This window comes from Urocampus carinirostris, chromosome 7 (genome assembly GCF_059441175.1).
Source record: "Urocampus carinirostris isolate Australia breed hairy pipefish chromosome 7, RoL_Ucar_1.0, whole genome shotgun sequence".
In the NCBI taxonomy this organism is placed as follows: domain Eukaryota; kingdom Metazoa; phylum Chordata; class Actinopteri; order Syngnathiformes; family Syngnathidae; genus Urocampus; species Urocampus carinirostris.
In genome coordinates this window covers 30,027,816-30,048,402 of record NC_142355.1, presented here as the reverse complement: position 1 = coordinate 30,048,402, position 20,587 = coordinate 30,027,816, and the positions used below count along the sequence as shown (strand labels likewise).

Sequence of the window (20,587 nt, the reverse complement as noted above, 5' to 3'; positions counted from 1 at the left end):
TAGAGCAAGGGTCACTAAGTATTTAAAGCTGAGAGCTACTTTTTTTATTCCTGGTTAGCATTAGGAGCTACTACTGCATATTGTTGCTGGTGGGGGTTGGTAGAGGGCACTTTTGTCAGACATGCCGAGTTCTTTTTACCCTTTTCTCCACCAAAAAGTGAGCTGCACTCATGCGGTCATCATCCATTATCTCCAGATGCATATTGCTGCGAGCATGGACTGTAGGACCACACTTTTGTCAGCCCTGGCAGCTATTTTTTGCTGTTATTTACGCCTAAAATGAACTGCACTCATGCGATGATAATCCATTATCCCTAAATGCATATTCCTTTGAGCGAGGACAGGCAGATCACACTTTTGTCGGGGTTTGCAGTTCTATATTTGCTGTTCCTTCCACCAAAATGTGAAATGCACTTATGCAGTTGCTATCCATTATCTCCAGTTGCAGATTGCTCCTGGCAGGGACTGGAGGAGCACACTGTTTTCAGACCTGGCAGCTTTTTTTTGCTGTTATTTCTGCCTAAAATGAACTGCACTCGTGATTCATTATCCCTGAATGCATATTGCTTTGAGCAGAACTGACAGATCACACTTTTGTCAGCCCTTCCAGTTTTTTATTTGTTGTTCTTTCCAAAACAAAGTGAAATTCACTTATGCACCCAATAACATATTCCTGCAAGCGGAGACTTATGCTTATTGAGTAATGGTGTGAGCAGGGGCCAAAGCATTTTTTTTTCTGTTCTGGCCGTTGTATTGTTCTGTTTTGGTCTGCCTAAGATAAACTGCACTGTTCTTTCCGCAATTTTTTATCCCCATTTACTATTGCTAAGAGCAGGGGCAAGAGTGCAAAATTTTTGTCATGCTGGTTGTTTTTCTTTACGTTTTTTTCCGCCTAAAATGAACAGCACCCATGCGGCAGCAATCCATTATCCTCTGTCAATGTTTGGTGAGAGATGGGGTCAGCAGAACTAATGTTAAAAATGGGTAGAACAACTTAAGAGAGTTTTGCAGATCCCAATAAATATATACATAATAACCGCAATAAACAGGTATTTAGGTACAGTACTGTAGTTTAATACACATTACCAAAACATGTTGGTGACCCCTGCTCAACAAACTTGAGTTCAAATAATGTTGAAGTTGTACAACCTCTGTTTGAACAAAGTAAACAAACGAGAGTAACTATAGTATTTACAAGTTTCGATTCATTGAATGCACATTTGATTTTAATTACACATGTTGAAATAAAAAAAAAACCCATAAAGACTTATATATACATAGAAAGAGTCCAAACACAAAAGTCAATATTTCCCCAAAGATAGAGCCGTCAAATTTCAGATCGCGGCTGCACCACTGTGCTCTTATGGTGTCCCACAGGGTTCAATTATAGTGCCCTTAATTTTTTTCCTTTTCATACACTGCTCCAAAGAAAACTAAAACTTATCTAGGGAGTCAAAGACTAGATAAAATATTTGATTTCTTGAAATTAATATTTGAAACTTTTCTTCATCTTACATTTTTATATTTCGACGTAGAAATCGTTTTGCCCAATTTAACTGAAGTATATGTTTTCTTATTTAACTATTTATATTTTTACAAATATAACTGTTTCATTATATAACTAATAAATCATAGTTGGCTTCTTTTGTAAAAAATATTTTCTTTAAAAACAGTATTTAGATTATTCAAAATAATTTTAAAATCATTTCACTCGACTATTTAAAGTTATTTTTTCTAGCAAAATAGTTTTTTGATAACATTTAATATTTATACGCAGAGGTATTCTTATTTTAATGTGTACATTCTATATTTATTGTAGTTTAGATTTGGTTTTCCTACTATAGTTACTTTTCTCATTTTATATTTACTTAGAATATTTCTTATTTTTATGCGACCATATATATATATATATATATATATATATATATATATATATATATATATATATATATATATATATATATATATATATATATATATATATATATATATATATATATACATGTTTACACCAGTTTATATCTGTTTTTTGTATATCAATTCGATTTTATTTTAGTAAAACAGAATAAAAAGAAAACAAACAAAAATAAAAAAGATAAAAGAAATGCAAAAACAAATGTTATATCATCTGCCATTCACAAAAGGTTTTCGTATTCTAATGATTGTTTAATGTTTATTTTTAAATGAGAAATAAAACAAGATTTTTTTTGCAGTAGAATGGAAGCAAGCACTTTGATTATACTTTTCCCCTGGATTTTTTGCTTTTGGTTCATTTCAAATTGTGTATGCCGTATACGATTTTATTTTATTTTTTGATGCACTGCTACATATAATGATAATAATATTTTTTTAAAAACTAAGAAAGATGGTGAAAAAATGTTTGTATTGTTTATTTAGTAGATTTAAAAAACTTGTTTACACAAATGATCTTCGTTTTTATTGCACATAGTCTCTCTTGCTGTGAATAGATAGGTTCCTTGTTGTGTTTGTAAGGTTTAATATCGCTTGATAAGGAGATTTTCGATCATAAATGTGAGGAGAAATTGGCTGAGGTTGACAGGTATGATTTTCTTTGTAATATATTTATATATTTAGTATATATATTGAAAGTACCTCATAAAGGGGTTACCAGGACCCCTGTTTCTTTTCTTCTCTCACCTATTGGAAGTCCAACAGTCAACGCCGCCGCCACCAAGCATCCCGATGAGGCCCCGCAAATCTTGGAGGCCCCGTGCACCAAGTAGGGGGCCCGCTCCAAAATACAAGAAACGGCCCCCATGTAGTAAACGCTACGGAAGCCGCAGCCCGCAAAAGAAATATTCCACTCTTCATCCCGGGAACAAAACATCCTCTCAAGCCCCTCGACCCTTCACACACACCAGCTCAGGTTTTCAAACACGCCACACACAAATTCCAGTGTTGTGCAAGAAACTAGATCACTTTACCACACTGCTGTTTTTATAACAGTGAGGGAGGGGCAAGTGTCGGTCCTCCCCCCAGGATCAATGTACAGTACAGTACACGTAAACATCATTATGAAATGTGTTATTAAATATGGAAATAGAATCACTAGAGTAGACCCAAAATATATAACATTTATCCTTTCTGAGGTTCCAAACTCAAAGTGAAATTGCTGTGTAGAAGGGCATATAAATCTATGGGTTCATACTCCAAATAAAAACAAAATAGTAGATACTAAAAAGCTCTTGAAGTATAATAATATGTGTTAAGTTCATAAACTAACATTATAGATAAATATACATGGAAAGGAAAAATTAATTTGTATTTACCTTTAGTGTGACCTGTGATCTGGTACAGTGGGGTAGCGGGTGGATGCAGAGGGGAGGAGGAGACGGCGACGGTGGATTAAAAGTGAAACTGATTGAAAAACTTCCACTTGTGAGGATTGTCTTGCCCCCAGTAGAGTTCCTTGCTTTAATCGCTTTTTTACTCTTAATAAATATCCCGATAGTCAATTGCAACTTAGTGATGGTAGCTACTTATATGCCTTCTTTGTATGTCTTGATCATCCCAAGCTTTGTTTTCATGGTTATCATGTTTCTGTTTCTCCCTTTATCATCACTGCAAGCCTTAGCGACACAAATAATGGGTAGAATGGGAATACTCAAGGGCACTCCAACATGTAGAACTAAATAAAAACATTAATTTTAAAGTAATTTCATCTGCCATTCAAGGATTATATAAACGCCGTATATCAGGGATCACAAACAGGTCGCTCTCGGGGACTGGGTGCCGGGTGGCCCCCTAATAACACCATAGTAGCTCGCGGACTGCTTCTGAAAATAGCTCTCTAGCAGTATTGGGAACGCAATGACTTTTCCCTTTAACAAATACTGCAACAAATCATCAATAAAATCTTGCCGTCGGCAGTGTTCCCTTTAAACTGCGCGCGTGCGCAATTGCGCACCGCTCGCACATTCTCAGAGCACAAGAAAATCTCGCCAGCGCACAAAAATGAGGGCTCAAAATTACTAATTAAGAAGCGACTTAAGTCAAAGTTACAGTGCATGAAGGTAAAAATACACGGGTTCCCCTGACGTTGTTTCCTTAATGCGGTATTTTGAAGTCGAGTCGAAGGAGAACGAAGTAAAGTTAGTAGAGTTTGTCGGGGAACCGGCTTCTTCGGCTCGGCTCACTAAAAGGAACCGGCTCTTTCGGGTCCTAAACGGCTCTCCGGGTTGTTTTTGCTTCTTTAATCCCAACATGACCAAATATTATGTAAAATTGTGCACAAAATGACTTTAAAGAAGGGGGGAATAGAACAAAAACGAAAAAAAAACAAACAAAATAAAAAAGTAGTGAAAAGCTGAGAAAAAAAGAAGGAAAAATTTTGAAAAAAAGCCAGAAAAAACGAAAACGAAGAAATGTAAGAAAAAAAGTAAATAGAGAACAAAAAGAAAAAAGTAACAGCTCTGAAAAAATAAACACAATGAGATTTTTTTATTAAAGGGATTTTTAAAAAAGTAGAAAAAAAACACGGAAAAAAAGAAGAAAAAGTTTTTGTTGCATTCAAATAATTTCCAATTATATCAAGTGAATCTTGTTGCCAACGTTGTACTTCCACTAAACATGTGATTAAGTACAGGTCTGTATCCTACAACCGACTAAATAAGCCCCCAAAAATATTAATATTATGCTACAAAATATATCAGGAAATAAAAAGAAATGGATATCTTGTGAAAGAATTGTAAGAACAAACGACGTTTGTAGGCCGTACAACCTTTGCAATAGTACATGAGTCAATTCAGAGAAAGAGAAAAATAATTTTGCATTGCCGGAAACTCAGCAAAATGTAACTTGATGTCAAGTTTTGGACATGTTTGATGATTAATTATCTTACCACACTTGGGATTATGGTTGCTCACTGTTGTTTCAAGCGTTGCTCACTGACTTTTGTGTGAACGCTCAGACCCGTGGAAAATTAGAGGGAACATTGGCCGTCGGTATGTTAATTATTACATGCAGAATATGTGAGACGGTGTCCTCTGATTGCTGAATACTCCTGCATTATTCATTTGGTCAAATACAACCATCAGTCTGACAACATTATTATCTGAAAGGTGGGCAGGTTTTTATTGACCTGCCTTTTGGTGAAAGAAAATGAGGCCTAGACACTAAATGGATATGGAGTGTCTCAGCAAAGTGTTTGTCTCCAAACTCTCCATATTGCACAATCCAAGAAATATGAAAGCTTACTTCCACAAGGTGGTATACACATTCCAATCTATATTTTTTATTATGTGGCCATTTTTAAGAATTTTTAGGGGGTTTGCTTTTGTCTTTACGCTACGTTTTGGTGTCAATAATCTGGAGTGTAACTCAATTACTTTTTAAAATAAGTAACTAGTAACTGTAACTAATCACTGTTTTCAGTAACACGTCCAACACTGGTAACAACGTAGTATTAACACGATAAGTTGGTATCTAAGAAATGCATATCAAACTGGTAGCCCTTCGCAATCATCAGGAACAAAAAAGAAGCTCTGAGCCTTAAAGGGACAGCGTGTATTATTCCGCGTCTCCGAGTGGTTAAAGAGAAATCTTCATCCATTAAAAAAAAAAAATCAAGATGTATTTGGATAATTAATAAAAATACATGTACTTTTATATGAAAGTGTATAAGACAAGACATTTGTATTGATTTAACGTAATTTGAGGCTCATCTAGTGGGAGCTGACATGTTTGTCAGCCATCTTGCTGCTACAAGAACCCCCCCAAAAAGAAAAACGTGTCTTTTTTCCTTTTTCCTAACTTTTTTTCTTAGCTTTATCTACTTTTTCTTGTTTTTTGTCTTTTTACTCTCTTGATTTGTTTATTTTTTCACTTCATTTCTTTCGTTTTGTTTCCTTGTTTTCATTTGTTTTTCCTTTTTTATTTGTTTTCTTCATCCTTCAATTTTTTTTTCCTGTTTTCTTTTTTTTCAATCTTTTTGAACATCTTGCCTTTTTTCTCTTCTTTTTTTATTATTCTTTTTTCCTTTCTTCCTTTTTCCCTTTTTTTAAAGTCTGGTAAAAAAATTGCGTGGTTTGGTCACTTTCAGTCTCCATAATTTGCAATCTCTTTAATTGTTTTGTTTGTTGTTTTTGCTTGCACTATACAGCAGGGGTCTCCAAAGGTGCCCACTAATGACAGCTGAGGTGCCTGCAGACCTGTTCTGAAATGCTCACCAGTGGCAGGTCATTGTAATTTTCCAAAAAGATGATTTTCTTTAGTGGTTGACTGAGGCTATTTAACCCTGCTTATGATAATTAACCTGGTAATAACATAGTAATTACATGGTAATAATGTGACAATAAGCAGGTCGGCGCCTTGCATGGCTGCATGGCCGCTATTGGTGTGTGTGTGTGAATGGGTAAGTGTGAAGCACATTGTAAAGCGCTTTGGGAGGTCTTCATTGACTTGAAAAGCGCTATATAAATGCAGACCATTTACCATTTACCATATTTTGTTATTTTAGAGATGCATATCTAACTGACTGCCCTATGTTCTAAACTGGGCACCATTTGTGTTAATTAGTAACCAAAAATAACTCTCGGATTAAAAAAGTTTGGAGACCCCCGCAAGACAGTCAAACATTACACACTTTCCCTTTAAAATGGTTCCTGACTCCTGCCTTCGATGCATTTCGGATGAGAGAAGGGAAACACTCCAGGATGAAGCTAAATTCCCACTTAAACGCCAATACAAAGCATAAACGACAAAATAACGGCCCATTCTTTCTCCTTCGATTTAACACCCTTGAAAAAAACGGTTTCCAAATTTTCGCTTTACTTTACAAATTCCTGCGCTCTGTGCGTTGGCGTCCAAAGGTGAGTATTGGGCGATGACGTCACAAAACAGCTTCTGATTGGAGGCAGGGAGGTCACGTGGTTACAAAGTTCCCAAATAACAACGTGTCCCACATTTTCAAGCGTCTGCAAATTGGGAAAAACCGCAGATTTTTCATTTCCCTGATTTTGCTTTTGAATAGTTTTCTTCTTTAAGCGATGAGCATCCCGGTGGTAGACTTTAGCGTGGCCAGCCTCGGCGTCGAGGATATTTCCAAGGCGGATTTGCAGCACCTGGGTAAAGAGTTGAATAAGGCTTTTACAGAAGTGGGCTTCGTCTTCTTGAAGAATACTGGCATCACGCAGGAGGAGGTGAAACTAGTTGACACCATATTATCCCTAAAAGTGGTGTTATTACCGAATAATTCACTAAGACCTACACTAGACCATTCAGAAATCAATCATTTTTTATGGGTCGTTTTTAAGTAATTTAATGTATGTTTAAATATGAGATATTTTTGTCTCCATGGGTGTTTTATTATCCTCCTGTGTTTTTTAGTTTCTATTATTTTCGAGTCCATAGAAGGGTTAAAAGAAGAGGAATTTATAATTTATACAAAGCATTGTGCCAGTGGAATGTAATATTAGAAGTAAACCTTTTGCAACGGTCACTGTGCTGACCAAGGATGCGGTTCCGGGATTGTTTTGGTTATTTTGTTCATAGAGCTAAAAATGAACAGTAAAAACAATTTACTAAGCTATCTTGGAACTCATCCAGGTAGGCAACTTTAAGTCTATGTATGCTTGATTTTTTTAAAGCTAGTCCATATGATAACAGTTTTGGAAGAAGCAAGCACTCGGGTGTTGTGCTGCATCAATATATTAGTGTAATCCTAATACTCAATATTATGTCCAGATTCAGAAAAATATGTTGTAAAAATGTATAAAAAAAGTCTGTCAGTTGTACTTACCTGCTCAAAAATAATGCACTGTAGGAAGTGGGATATGAGAGGCCATCTGAAAGGTAAACCCTACCTGCTCTCATATTAAAAACATACTATCATACATGCACAATAATCTCGAGTAGATAGTCATACACCATGCACAAACACTACTGCACTCTCTCTTACATACTACTATGTTGTCATACACACTACTTTGCTGTCCCACACATATTATTCTACTCTCTCACATATAGTACCATATTCTCTCACGCATACTGTACAACATAGACACACATTGCCATGGTTACAAAAGGTACCAGGAGTAAAACGACACTGAGAGTTGAGGTGATCATTACACTAGATGTGGAAAACCCATATCGCCATAAGTATTTTAATGGTTTGTGAAAAAGAAGTGTGTGTGAAAGTCTATAGAAGTGTGTATGTGGGAGTATAGTAGTGTGTGTGAGAGAACATAGTAGCGTGTGTGTGGGGTATACTACTACTACATACTACTGTATGTTTTAGAGTATAGTAGTGCGCGTGTGTGTGTGTATACATACGTACAAAAGTATAGTAGTGTGTGTGTGAGAGTATAATAGTGTGTGTGAAAGTATAGTACTGAGAGTATGAGATGAGAATAGTGTGTGTGTGTATGTGTGAGAGAGAGTAAAGGTGTGTGAGTATGAGAGGATAATAGTATGTGTGTGAGAGTATAATAGTGTGTGTGAAAGAAAGTATAGTAATGTGTGTGTGTGTGTGCGTGTGTGCAAGTATAGTAATGTGTGTGTGTGTTGGTAATAAAGAGTATAGTAATGTGTGTGTGTGTGTGTGTGTAAGAGTATAGTAGTGTGCGTGTGTGTGTGAGAGAGAGTATTGTTTTGTGTGAGAGAGTACAATGGTGTGAGTATGAGAGGATAATAGTATGTGTGTGAGAGTATAGTAGTGTGTGTGAGGGAAAGTATTGTTGTGTGTGTGTCCGTGTGTGTGAGAGAGAGAGAGAGTATAGTAGTGTGTGTACGTGTGCGTGTGATAGAGAGTATATTAATGTGTGTGTATGAGAGAGTATAGTTGTGTGTGAGAGTATAGTGGTGTGAGTATGAGAGGATAATAGTATGTGTGTGAGAGTATGGTAGTGCGTGAGAGATTATAGTGTGTAAGAGAGAGTACAGTTGCGTGCATGTTCGTGTGAGAGAGAGAGTATAGTTGTGTGGTTGTGCGTGAGAGAGTATAGTAGTGTTTTACATGGGTATGACTGCATCTTTATAAAAGTATAGTTATGCATGTGTGAGAGTATGATGTTATATGTAAGAGCAAGTATGAGTGACATCATAGTGTGTACAAACCATATGCCATGAATTACACCACAGAGTAAAAACAAATACAGTAACTCAAAATTTCTGTGCAGGTCGATGATGTCATGGATGCTGCCAAAAACTTCTTCCTCTTGCCTGATCAGTTGAAGGAGCCATACAAAAGGAATTTTTTCAAAGACCTGGTCAGCCACGGCTGGATTCCCATAGAAACCGAAAGGTGTTTTCTTCTTTTGAAGACGTAAAGTAATTGTTTTATTAACAAGGGGCATTATTTGTCAATACAATCACATTTGTCTGCTTGTTTTTTATACTTACCAGATACATACTCAAAAAATATGATTCCTCTTTAAGCTGATAATGCAGTCGTTTTATCTTATGAACTACTGTATCCTTAATTAGCTTCCACAATTGAGAAGGCCACTGTTGTGATACTGCAACGCCATTTATTAGGTTTTTCCAAAATAATGTGTATTTTATGGCAATGTTGTCTGTTTTATGTGAAAATTGCCTTTCCTTGCAAGCTTTATTAGCCTGAAGGACTACCTAGCTTTCATCCACCCCCTGCTATGCTAATAGCCAGTGAGTACACAATTCAATTGTAGTCTACAAGTTGATTCAGCACATATTTTCTAAGGAACCCTGCCCCAAAATCGTTCTGAGGTTCTCACAGCTACAGCACATAAAGGCCTAAGGCCTAATAGTATCAGCAGGGATATAAAGCACATCACTCAAGGCTTGTTGAACATGTCTTACTGCAAACAAAGTAGGATGACGTATTGAATGCAAACACATTACTAGCTACTCAGTTACTTTTAATCTTATCTGTTCATTGTATCAATATTTCTGGACCTTATGAGCCCTTGCTCACATCTTTTTGCGGAAAACGATCCATACTCTCAATCAAAAATGTAAAAAACTAATCGTGGCCCCTGTTTAATTTTTGTCAAGATGCGTTTCAATGTAACCTACATTTACAATAGGTTGTCTATATAAAATTGTTCTCATTACTTCTAAATTAAAATGTGTAAAATAACACTATTTCAAACCCAACAAATGATTACTAATGGCAGACGTGAATGTCACGAGACGTGGTGGCGTGGAAGAAGACCGGACCAGAACAGAGGCAGGGGGCATGAAGGGAGAACTCAAATGCGTTGACGATCCATAAGTTTTATTTTATAAAATAAAAGTCGCCCAATACTCCGGGGCAAAACAGAACAACACAGAGTTCCTCCGGCACGAACTCAACAGGACAAGGCATAACAGACTAAAACAGGACAAGGCATAACAGACTAAAACAGGACAAGGCATAACAGACTAAACAGGACAAGGCATAACAGACCGGGATTGTGAAGAATGAGTAGTAATGAACCCGCAACCGCAGAGCCCACCATGCAGTCTTAAATACAGATCCACCATTAGTGGAACTGCTTTCAGCTGTTGCCCAGGGGGCGGGGCAGACTGGTCACCAAGGCGACCGTGACAGAGCCCCCCTCTTAAGGGACAGCTCCCGAGGTCCCAAAAAAGAAAAAAATTACAACCTCACGCCCCGGAATGGTTCGACGCTCACGATTGGGGCAACCCCGCTCCCTCCTCCGAACACGCAGGAACGGGGAGAGGCAGGCGCCATCTGCGTCGGGCGGATCGGAATCGGCGCTCGGCAGGGGGGGTCCGGCGGGCAAGCTGGACAGGGGATAACAGACAGGCAAAATCAGGGCAGAATCAGAACAGGTAAACAGGACAGGCCTCTACAGAAGAGTCGCACTCAGGTCAGGCCGATGCAGAAGAGTCGCACTCAGGTCAGGCCGATGCAGAAGAGTCGCACTCAGGTCAGGCCGATGCAGAAGAGTCGCACTCAGGTCAGGCCGATGCAGAAGAGTCGCACTCAGGTCAGGCCGATGCAGAAGAGTCGCACTCAGGTCAGGCCTCTACAGAAGAGTCGCACTCAGGTCAGGCCGATGCAGAAGAGTCGCACTCAGGTCAGGCCGATGCAGAAGAGTCGCACTCAGGTCAGGCCGATGCAGAAGAGTCGCACTCAGGTCAGGCCGATGCAGAAGAGTCGCACTCAGGTCAGGCCGATGCAGAAGAGTCGCACTCAGGTCAGGCCGATGCAGAAGAGTCGCACTCAGGTCAGGCCGATGCAGAAGAGTCAGACTCAGGTCAGGCCGATGCAGAAGAGTCAGACTCAGGTCAGGCCGATGCAGAAGAGTCGCACTCAGGTCAGGCCGATGCAGAAGAGTCGCACTCAGGTCAGGCCGATGCAGAAGAGTCGCACTCAGGTCAGGCCGATGCAGAAGAGTCAGACTCAGGGGGGAACAGATTCAGAAGAGTCAGACTCAGGGGGGAACAGATTCAGAAGAGTCAGACTCAGGGGGGAACAGATTCAGAAGAGTCAGACTCAGGGGGGAACAGATTCAGAAGAGTCAGACTCAGGGGGGAACAGATTCAGAAGAGTCAGACTCAGGGGGGAACAGATTCAGAACAGACAAGACAGGACAGGAAAGACTGAACAAAATCAGTACAGGGAGACTCAAGGCAGGCATGGGAGTCGAACAGGCAGGCATGGGAGTCGAACAGGCAGGCTTGGGAGTCGAACAGGCAGGCTTGGGAGTCGAACAGGCAGGCTTGGGAGTCGAACAGGCAGGCATGGGAGTCGAACAGGCAGGCATGGGAGTCGAACAGGCAGGCTTGGGAGTCGAACAGGCAGGCTTGGGAGTCGAACAGGCAGGCTTGGGAGTCGAACAGGCAGGCTTGGGAGTCGAACAGGCAGGCTTGGGAGTCGAACAGGCAGGCTTGGGAGTCGAACAGGCAGGCTTGGGAGTCGAACAGGCAGGCTTGGGAGTCGAACAGGCAGGCTTGGGAGTCGAACAGGCAGGCTTGGGAGTCGAACAGGCAGGCTTGGGAGTCGAACAGGCAGGCTTGGGAGTCGAACAGGCAGGCTTGGGAGTCGAACAGGCAGGCTTGGGAGTCGGAGTCGGACTTGCACGCAGGGGAGAGGGAATAGCAGGCAATCGGCACGGGAGTCGGGCAGGCAGGCGTCAATTCTTCCTGGGACCCCATTCGAGGCACAGCAAGGGCCACGACGGGCGGGGCCGTGGTTCGAATGGGCAGGGAAGGCCAACTCAGTAGGCGCCTGCCAAACTGCGCACTCCAGCTCTCCCCAAGTCGCGCTGGGATCGTTCGCTGAGTTCAATTGTTGGCGGGTTCATTCTGTCACGAGACGTGGTGGCGTGGAAGAAGACCGGACCAGAACAGAGGCAGGGGGCATGAAGGGAGAACTCAAATGCGTTGACGATCCATAAGTTTTATTTTATAAAATAAAAGTCGCCCAATACTCCGGGGCAAAACAGAACAACACAGAGTTCCTCCGGCACGAACTCAACAGGACAAGGCATAACAGACTAAAACAGGACAAGGCATAACAGACTAAAACAGGACAAGGCATAACAGACTAAACAGGACAAGGCATAACAGACCGGGATTGTGAAGAATGAGTAGTAATGAACCCGCAACCGCAGAGCCCACCATGCAGTCTTAAATACAGATCCACCATTAGTGGAACTGCTTTCAGCTGTTGCCCAGGGGGCGGGGCAGACTGGTCACCAAGGCGACCGTGACAGTGAAAGAGTAGAAAGCCACTAGGCTCGAGTATTTTTCCAAGTTGTAAAGAATTTAAATGGGGCAAACACTCCCTCCATAATGCATTACATTACAGGAGGGGTCAGGAACATTTTTCACCCAAAGAGCCATAAAAGAAAAAATATTCAAAAACAATTTTTGAGAGAGCCACATCATATATTTTAGGACAAAAGTCAACAAAACCCAATAACTCGTTCTACAGTATAGACAATAGGTAATTCCTCAGCAAAATTTATTTTACTCTGTGTCATTTGATGATTTGATCAAATCTATGAAATAATGATAATGCCAGACCCCATGTCCCATATCAATAATATACCACTTAAAATGTGTCTCCCGCCCTCTTGTAATTAAGAGCATTGAGGCTTTTTGTCCTAAATAATGGTTTCAAAATGAGGTGCAAGCAAAGTTATTTTTTAAAAATGTCCCCAAATACTGCAAACGAGAAAGATATCGTCATATTTACCTGCGACGGAGTCTGCACAGAGTGAGAAAACGAAAGGAGTTCCTTGTACTGATGGCAGAGATGTGGCCACCACTTCATCATAAAGTATCACAACACTAAACAGACATCATTTAATGAGGTTCGATTTAAAAGATTTCTAAGTTGAGAGTGGATGTTTTATTATCTGTCAGTGGAATAAGGTTGTTTTTGCTGACAAAACTTATTAAATAAATTACCCAAATAATTTCCATACTACCTCATGAGCAAAAAAATCATTAATGAAATAAAATAATATGCTGCAATCTACTGACACAGATGAATGTTACTCTGCTAATCTCTGAAATTAAGCACACTCGTTTTGCTACCAGAAATGTGATGGAATCGGACAATTTCTTGCGACCAATATTCTATTTTCTACTGCACTCGGAAGCTTTTTCTATGATTTTAGTGCACTTAATGCAGACAAGAGTGGAGATCTATATTTTGGAAGTAACCAATGAGAACAATTTCTTTTAGATTAGAGGCCAGCAGACCAGGAGATCTAAAAGAGGCGTATAACATGACTTCACTGCATCCCGACACAGTAAGTATTTTGGAATCTTTTTTTATCATCCTGGTAGATGAACCCTCTCCGATCGGACTCTTTGTGAATCATCCTCCCCTGTAGAAATGGCCCACATCCGAGGAGGCGCCAGGATTCCGGGAGAACCATTTGGATTTTTATCGCCGCTGTAAAGCGCTGAGCCTGCGTGTCTTGAGGGTGATGGCCCACAGTCTGAACGTGGACCCTGAGATCTTCATGAGCGCTCACCGATTCATTGGAAGTACGATGTTCTTGGTCGCGTTTCTCTGCTGATTAAGCCTGTGTCTCTGGATTTTGATCCATCAAACTGTTCCACCTAGCCGAGGAGAATTGCACTACGCTGCGTTCACTGTACTACCCGCCAGTCAACAGCAAGCAAGCCAAGGAGGGCCAGGTGCGATGCGGAGAGCATTCCGACTATGGAACCATCACCTTGTTGTTCCAGACCGCAGAAGGTTTACAAGTATGGAAACAAAACAAGTAGAATCTATCTTGGATGCCGATTGCTAACATGTTGGTGTCTACGTTGAGGTGAGGCATCGCTCCGGTGAGTTCGTCCGTGCTCCTCTTGTCCCCGGGGCTGTTCTCGTCAACATTGCCGATTTGATGCAGCGTTGGACCTGTGATCACTTTGTTTCTGTGGTGAGCATTTTTCAAACAAGTACCGTATTTTCCGCACTATAAGGCGCACCTAAAAGCCTTTATTTTTTTTCAAAAGCCGACCATGCGCCTTATAATACAGTGCGCCTTATTTATGGAACAAAATTAATTCGCAAAGTCTTGCAACTAACTTGCAGCCGCCGACTAGATTTTCCCCCGAACGCCAAGTAGTCCGCGGTGTATGCTGGGATTTATTTACCGGCGTTTCATTGGCTAATTAATTTGTCAATCATCATTTGAATGGATCACTATTGGCTAAAGTTATTCGGAGGTCAAGGGGAGGATCCTTTTTATCATTTACAGGCTCGCATTGGCTTGAACGGCAAAACAAAGCCTGCAATTAGCCAAAAAAGACGTGTCAATCATCAGTTGAATCGATCACTATTGGCTAAAGTTATTCGGAGGTCAAGGGGCGGATCCTTTTTATCATTTACAGGCTGGCATTGGCTTGAACGGCAAAACAAAGCCTGCAATTGGCCGAAAAAGATGAATGCTTATAGCACGTGGCTGACGGCATACAGAAAGCATTTTTTTACTATTTTGTATTTGTAAATATTTTATTCTCCTGGATTTACTAAACTCACGGATATAAGAGGACCACGGCTGCACATTATTATGAACACAACGACTTCGGTGAGCTACTCTGGCTATATATATTATCCCTGTATCTTGTTTCAGACTGAACTCGATGTTTCTGTGATAAGCGGTGCGGATAATGGATGAAATGGAGTGTCTATTTTTAAATTAAACTAAATTCCAAGTGTTTATTGTCATATATACAGTAAAGTTGCGAGCGAAAAAGAAAATAGAAACTAAGGAATGGCTGGCATTTCTTGAATCCCAAGACTTTAACCTTCCGAATGATGGAACGATGCATTTGAGTGACATCGTACGGACACCGCATCTGCACGTGTTCTCGACACGTATTTGCATCTTTGCAACCTTTGGGAATGTTAAGGGGGTAATAAGTTTGACTGAACTATCTGACTGTTTTGTCGACGTTCCTATTGTAGCGCCTTATAATCCGGTGCGTCTTATGTATGTCAAAAATAGGACCAAAAACTATTTTTTCGGGGTGCGCCTTATAGTGCGGAAAATACGGTACTTAAAACACAAAAAAATAAGGAAAGGTACAACGTTGGGTAAACGGTTATAACTGGGGTCGTCAACCCAAAATGTTTAAACAGCAATATTCATCCCAAAAGACAAACACAGACGCTCCCCTACTTACGACCATTCGACTTAGGTAAAACGGTCAATACGAACATTTTTTTCGGGATGTCGAAAAATATCCGGACGTTGCTCTAAGTTAGATTTTGTGTTGTGTGCACCTTTTTCCGAGTACAGGACAGTACTGTAGTGATTCTTTCCGCCGCTACTGGCGTGTGGTGGCGCTGTGAGAGGTCACCCAGCATCCCAGAAGAAGAAATCCTCTTCCTAGTTTGTGTGTGAACATTCTATACTGCATCTCCAGCGCGCTAAGAACTTTGACATTTTTATTGTATATCTCATGTAGTTATTCAATATGGTTGGTGTAAAGTGTAAAGAAGGGAGCCATTTCATTTGAAACGAAAGTGGAATAAGAAAGCTTGATGCGGTTGAGAAAATGGTCGGAACGCTTTTTTCGGCCACTTTTTACCACGGAGGAGAACCTCTTGAAGCGCATCTTCCAATAGTAAGTTAAACTTAACTTTATTTATATTTATAGAGCATATTATCTTAAATGTTAAATGTTTATCTTTTTAGTACAAAACAATACAGGTTACTTATACAAGCCTTAAACATATTTATATAAATCTGACACATACAAAATATAGCACTGAAGCAACTTACGAGTGATCGTCCGTAAGTAGGGCAGCGTCTGTACCATATTTGAGCATTGATTAATTAGTCGAAATATATCGCTGACCACAATCGCAAAACATTGAATGCAACAGGATTAGAAACCGGATTGCAGTAGACAGAGCACTGAATCCTATCCATTAGACCACTAGTGATACAGACAACACACAAAAAGGAATTATCTCATCATTACACTATTTTAGTACCATGTACTATGTTAGAGAATGGAGAAAACAGAAAGTTGCCCTGAAAGAAATTAACGCAAAAATAGTACGAGTGGGAAACTGTATATCTCAAGCTGCCCTCAAAAAAATAAAATAATACCGTTTGAACAAGAGGTAATAGAATATATTCATATAAGAAAAAAAAATCCGAAAAAACAAAATTATTTAGGGTAATAATACTCCCTTTAATGCTCAATTTGCTGAAATCCAACCCGCTTAACTCCTGTGGCTTTATTTTTAAGATGCTAAAATTTATGTCTGGTATATTTTCCCCTGGATCTGTGTTTGATCATGCTCAACACGTGTGAACAAATGTTATGGCTCTTTTTCTGAGGTGTGAAATGGCGTATGTCCGTCACTTCATTTGCAGGGAATTGTCGCCATCTACTGGTAATGAGTTTAAATAAACGCATTCTTTATCCCGGGCAAAGGCCTGTTACCCCTCTTTTGGGTTCTGACTCAATGGTTAAGAATCATTGCCCTAAACCAGGGGTGTCAAACTCATTAACTCGAGGGCCACAGGATAGAACATTCTCTAGGGGGCCGGACTAGTAGATTAGAGAGAAAGAAATAAGAGAAAGAGCGGGAGAGAAAAAGAGGATGGGACAAAGAAAGAGAGAGAACGTGAGAAACAAGAGATAAAAAAGAGAAATAGTGAGAGGGTGGGAAATAAAGATAGAGAAAGAAAGAAATACAAGGAGAGAAAAGGAGAGAAAAGACAGAAGGGGAGAAAGAGTAGGGGAAAGCAAGTGAGAGAAAGAGAAAAAAGAGAAAATTAAAAAAGGAAGAGAGCAAAATAAGGGTAAAAGACACAGAGAGAGAAAGAGACAAAGAGGAACAAAGAAAGAAAAAAAGACACAGAGAGTGAAAGAGAGATAGACAGAGAGAAAAGGAAATAAAAGTGCAGCGTCTTCGTGAGAGGCACCTGGCTTTGGCAACATCAACAACAACATCACTTTTCTCTTGCGCTTCTCTGAGCTCTCTCTCTCGCGGGCTGGATTCAATCCCTTAGCGGGCCTGATCCAGCCTGCGGGCAGCCTATTTGACACCCCTACTTCAATGGTGATTTAATGGTAGTGGTAGCTTTTCATTTTAGGTCACATCTGTAAAATCCCTACAAAACTCCTAGAAATAGTCATTCATTCTGTTTTCTTCGCCTCAAAGTGATCTCTTAATTATTCAGGTTAGATTTACCTATTTGAATGTGTTTTAAATGTCTTGGGGGGGAAATGAAACTAGAATATGTGCGGTAGGAAGTGGGTTTTGCCCTTATTTTATATATTTTTTGATCAATTATGCCGTGTATCAATTTTTGTATGGGATTTCAACAACACCGATCTCGTCTTGCCCATTTCGGCACATTGTCTCGGTCACTGGTAGCAGACAAGTTTCATTATCGATTGCTAATATACAGTGAAACCTCGGTTCTCGACCATAATCCGTTCCAGAACCCTGTTCGAAAACTGATTTGGTCGATCACTGAAAATCGTTTTTTCCATTAAAAGTAATGTAAAATCGTTTTAATCTGTTCCAACACCCTTGAATGTTTACCATGACCGTAAACATGAAGCTAACCCAGGCTAATCGTACGTTCGCGTAAGCGTATTCTTCCGTACGAAAGATTACGCTAACATGAACTTGTAAAAATAAAAAAATCAGGTCGTTTACACGTCATTTAGCACCCGGGTCTCCACAACAAGTGGCTAGCGCTTCATTGGAACATTCCAACACCCTGAATGTTTTACGTAAACAAAGCTAACCAAGACTAATCGTATGTTCGCGTTATCGTAATCTTCCGTACGAAAGATTACGCGAACATGAACGTGTAAAAATAAAAAAATCAGGTCGTTTACACGTCATTTAGCACCCAGGTCTCCACAACAAGTGGTGAGCGGTTAAAGGATGAAAGAAAAGATTTATGAATAGGATTTCTTACCTTAGTAGTGGTCTGCAGAAGCCATGCTCTATTCCCTCATAAGAAGGGAAACTCGCACACCTTCTTCATATTTTGCTCTTATTTTTTTTTTTAATGCAATAGTTGTACCACTACTCTTCTTTTTTCACCTGTAGCAACTTTGCTGCTTGCACTGACCTTCTTCCGAGGCATAATTAGGGGTTAAAACACACCGTTCACCGATATTAAAAACTAAAGCAAAAAGGAGTGCGCGCTCACATGACAACATTTCTTCACGAGGGGTGGGGGCAATCTACACCCGTACGCCGCTCAGCAATCGCCCCTAGCGTACCGGCGTTCGAACTCTGATTTTTTGAACGAAAAGCGAAGCAAGAATTTCTCGAAATTTTTGGTGGAGAACCGATTTGTTCGAACTGAGAGGCGTTCGAAAACCGAGGTTCCACTGTAGTCGCGGTATTGTACATATTTTGTCTTACTATGAGTAAATAGGTGCTGTGCTGTCTTTTTAGGGTTCATTATCGTTTAATAAGGGGAATTGCATTTATTATTCAAGGGAGCGATTGGCTGGTGTTAACAGGTATTGAGTACGAAGCTCGCAATTCATACATACTGTATGTCCATCAGCGCCACCGAGTCTTGCTCCCGCCGGCTGGCGACTCGGAGAGCACCCGCCAATCTCTGGCATTCTTCGTGCACCCGGACGACAAGAGCATGATCCGCTGCATTGACGGATCGGACAAGTATCCACAAGTGGAGGCCCGTGCTTTTGTCCTTGAGCGCTTGAAAGACACCTACTTGCGGGTGTGATGGCCGCGACCCAGTAGCTTTTTTCACTTAACTGCCGGGAAATCAACACAGTGGACATGCAGGGGAATCTGGCAACTGCAATAGACATTCCTCACCAGCATGCCGACTGGCCACTGTCCTGAACCTTTGCATAGAATTGGAACACTAATGGAGATCACTACCAATATGCAATTTTTTAACGCCTTTTAACATTTCCTGCCGGGAATAATCTTTCTATTGAACTCCATTGAATAGCAATTATTTCTTTATTCATTTTAAATCGAACTTGTTGCAAAAGTTCTTTGAAGGACCTACTGAATACTCATGATTTTAACCTCCGTTTTATCCCCTTAAATGTTAAATGCTAAATGTTTTTTAGCGTTATATTGTATAATGTTTTCTGTTGCTAACCATTGATTGGTCTAACTTGGTCACGTGCCATATGTGTTCAGGAAGTGCCAGCAGGAAAGCTCCTTGCATTTTTTTAAAGCTAATTAATCGTTTACTAATTAAGCCCCGGAAACGGCTTTGGTTGCTACTTTAGTCTTGTTTTTTTGGGGGGAGCTTTTAAATGTTGATTTTTGTCATACTTTGAATATATATTTTCCTCAAATGTAAACTTTTTTAGTTTCTGTTCTGTCAGATTTCCATGTTTTCTGTTGCTAACGGATTATTGGTTTAACTTGGTCACATGATCCATTTGTTCGGGAAGTTCTGGCAAGAAAGATTCTTGCATTTTCTAAAGCTAACTGCTCGTTTACGAATTAAGCCCCGGAAACTGCTTTATTACATTACAGTCTTGTTTTATGTTTAGGATATTTACAATGTTGATTTGATCATATTTTGAAGGTTCTCATTTCTTCAAAAAAGTAAACTTTTTGGGGTTTTGCACAGCTAGATTTCCTTGTTTTCTTTGGCTATGTCAGGACCAGAACAGGAAACAGGACCCACTCGCGTAATGTTACTCAGTTTTATTGGGGAGAAGGGAGAGGAGCGCACACTTGATCCGGAAATTGTTGGTCGCGGGGAGTAGATTGCTCAGCCGCGGAAGGGGGACTTCCGTGGCAAGCGATGGCGGGAACGGAAAAAAAGTCGAAAACCCGGAGAGGAGAGGAGCCGTGGTCGAGATCAAACAGATAGTAGCGGGAAAAAAACAAGAGCAAAAACACAGGAAAGGCGAAAAAAAGGGCTTGCTGTGTAAAATTGGAGATTCGCAGACGGACCGACAAAAGGGGACTGACATGAGAGTTTAAATACTGACAGGGAGCCAATCCGTCAACAAGCTACAGCTGGCGCCCATGGGCGGGGCCGATCGGGCGCCATGGCCACCGTGACAGAAGCTGGCGCCACACGGCGGGGACCAATTGGGCGCCATAGCAACCGTGACAGGCTAATGGTTGATTGGTTTAGCTTGATCACATGATACAGAAAGTGCTAGCAAGAAGGCC

At 40.5% G+C, this 20,587-nt stretch overlaps 2 protein-coding genes across 5 annotated transcripts in view; one reads left to right on the top strand and one right to left on the bottom strand.

Moving 5' to 3' along the window:
• Positions 1-2,911, bottom strand: part of LOC148362938 (patatin-like phospholipase domain-containing protein 2) — a 29,881-nt gene extending 26,970 nt beyond the window's left edge. For 2 of the 3 annotated variants that reach the window (XM_088340528.1, XM_088340526.1), the window contains exon 1: positions 2,659-2,911. In XM_088340528.1, coding sequence (XP_088196654.1) covers positions 2,659-2,848 — 190 coding nt within the window. In that variant the 5' untranslated portion in view covers positions 2,849-2,911. The remainder of the gene's footprint in view (positions 1-2,658) is intronic. The other variant, XM_088340527.1, reaches the window with a different exon arrangement.
• Positions 2,912-6,890: 3,979 nt separating this feature from the next.
• LOC148362937 (uncharacterized) lies at positions 6,891-20,038 on the top strand. Of its 2 annotated transcripts, none has more exons than XM_088340524.1 (7): positions 6,891-7,160; positions 9,138-9,262; positions 13,646-13,712; positions 13,797-13,953; positions 14,033-14,175; positions 14,244-14,354; positions 18,978-20,038. In XM_088340524.1, exons 1-7 carry the CDS (start codon positions 7,008-7,010, stop codon positions 19,158-19,160), a joined length of 939 nt encoding a protein of 312 aa, XP_088196650.1. In that variant the 5' UTR covers positions 6,891-7,007; the 3' UTR covers positions 19,161-20,038. The 2 variants fall into 2 exon arrangements, with proteins under 2 accessions (XP_088196650.1, XP_088196648.1); XM_088340522.1 differs by having other exon boundaries at positions 9,138-9,283.
• Positions 20,039-20,587: the final 549 nt, after the last annotated feature.

Bases quoted from the DNA above. Each gene is read 5' to 3' on its own strand.
- LOC148362937 (XM_088340522.1), top strand. From the start codon at position 7,008: ATGAGCATCCCGGTGGTAGACTTTAGCGTGGCCAGCCTCGGCGTCGAG. The intron at 13,954-14,032 runs GTACGATGTTCT...TGTTCCACCTAG, and splicing joins CGCTCACCGATTCATTGGAA to CCGAGGAGAATTGCACTACG. The intron at 14,176-14,243 runs GTATGGAAACAA...GTCTACGTTGAG, and splicing joins AGACCGCAGAAGGTTTACAA to GTGAGGCATCGCTCCGGTGA.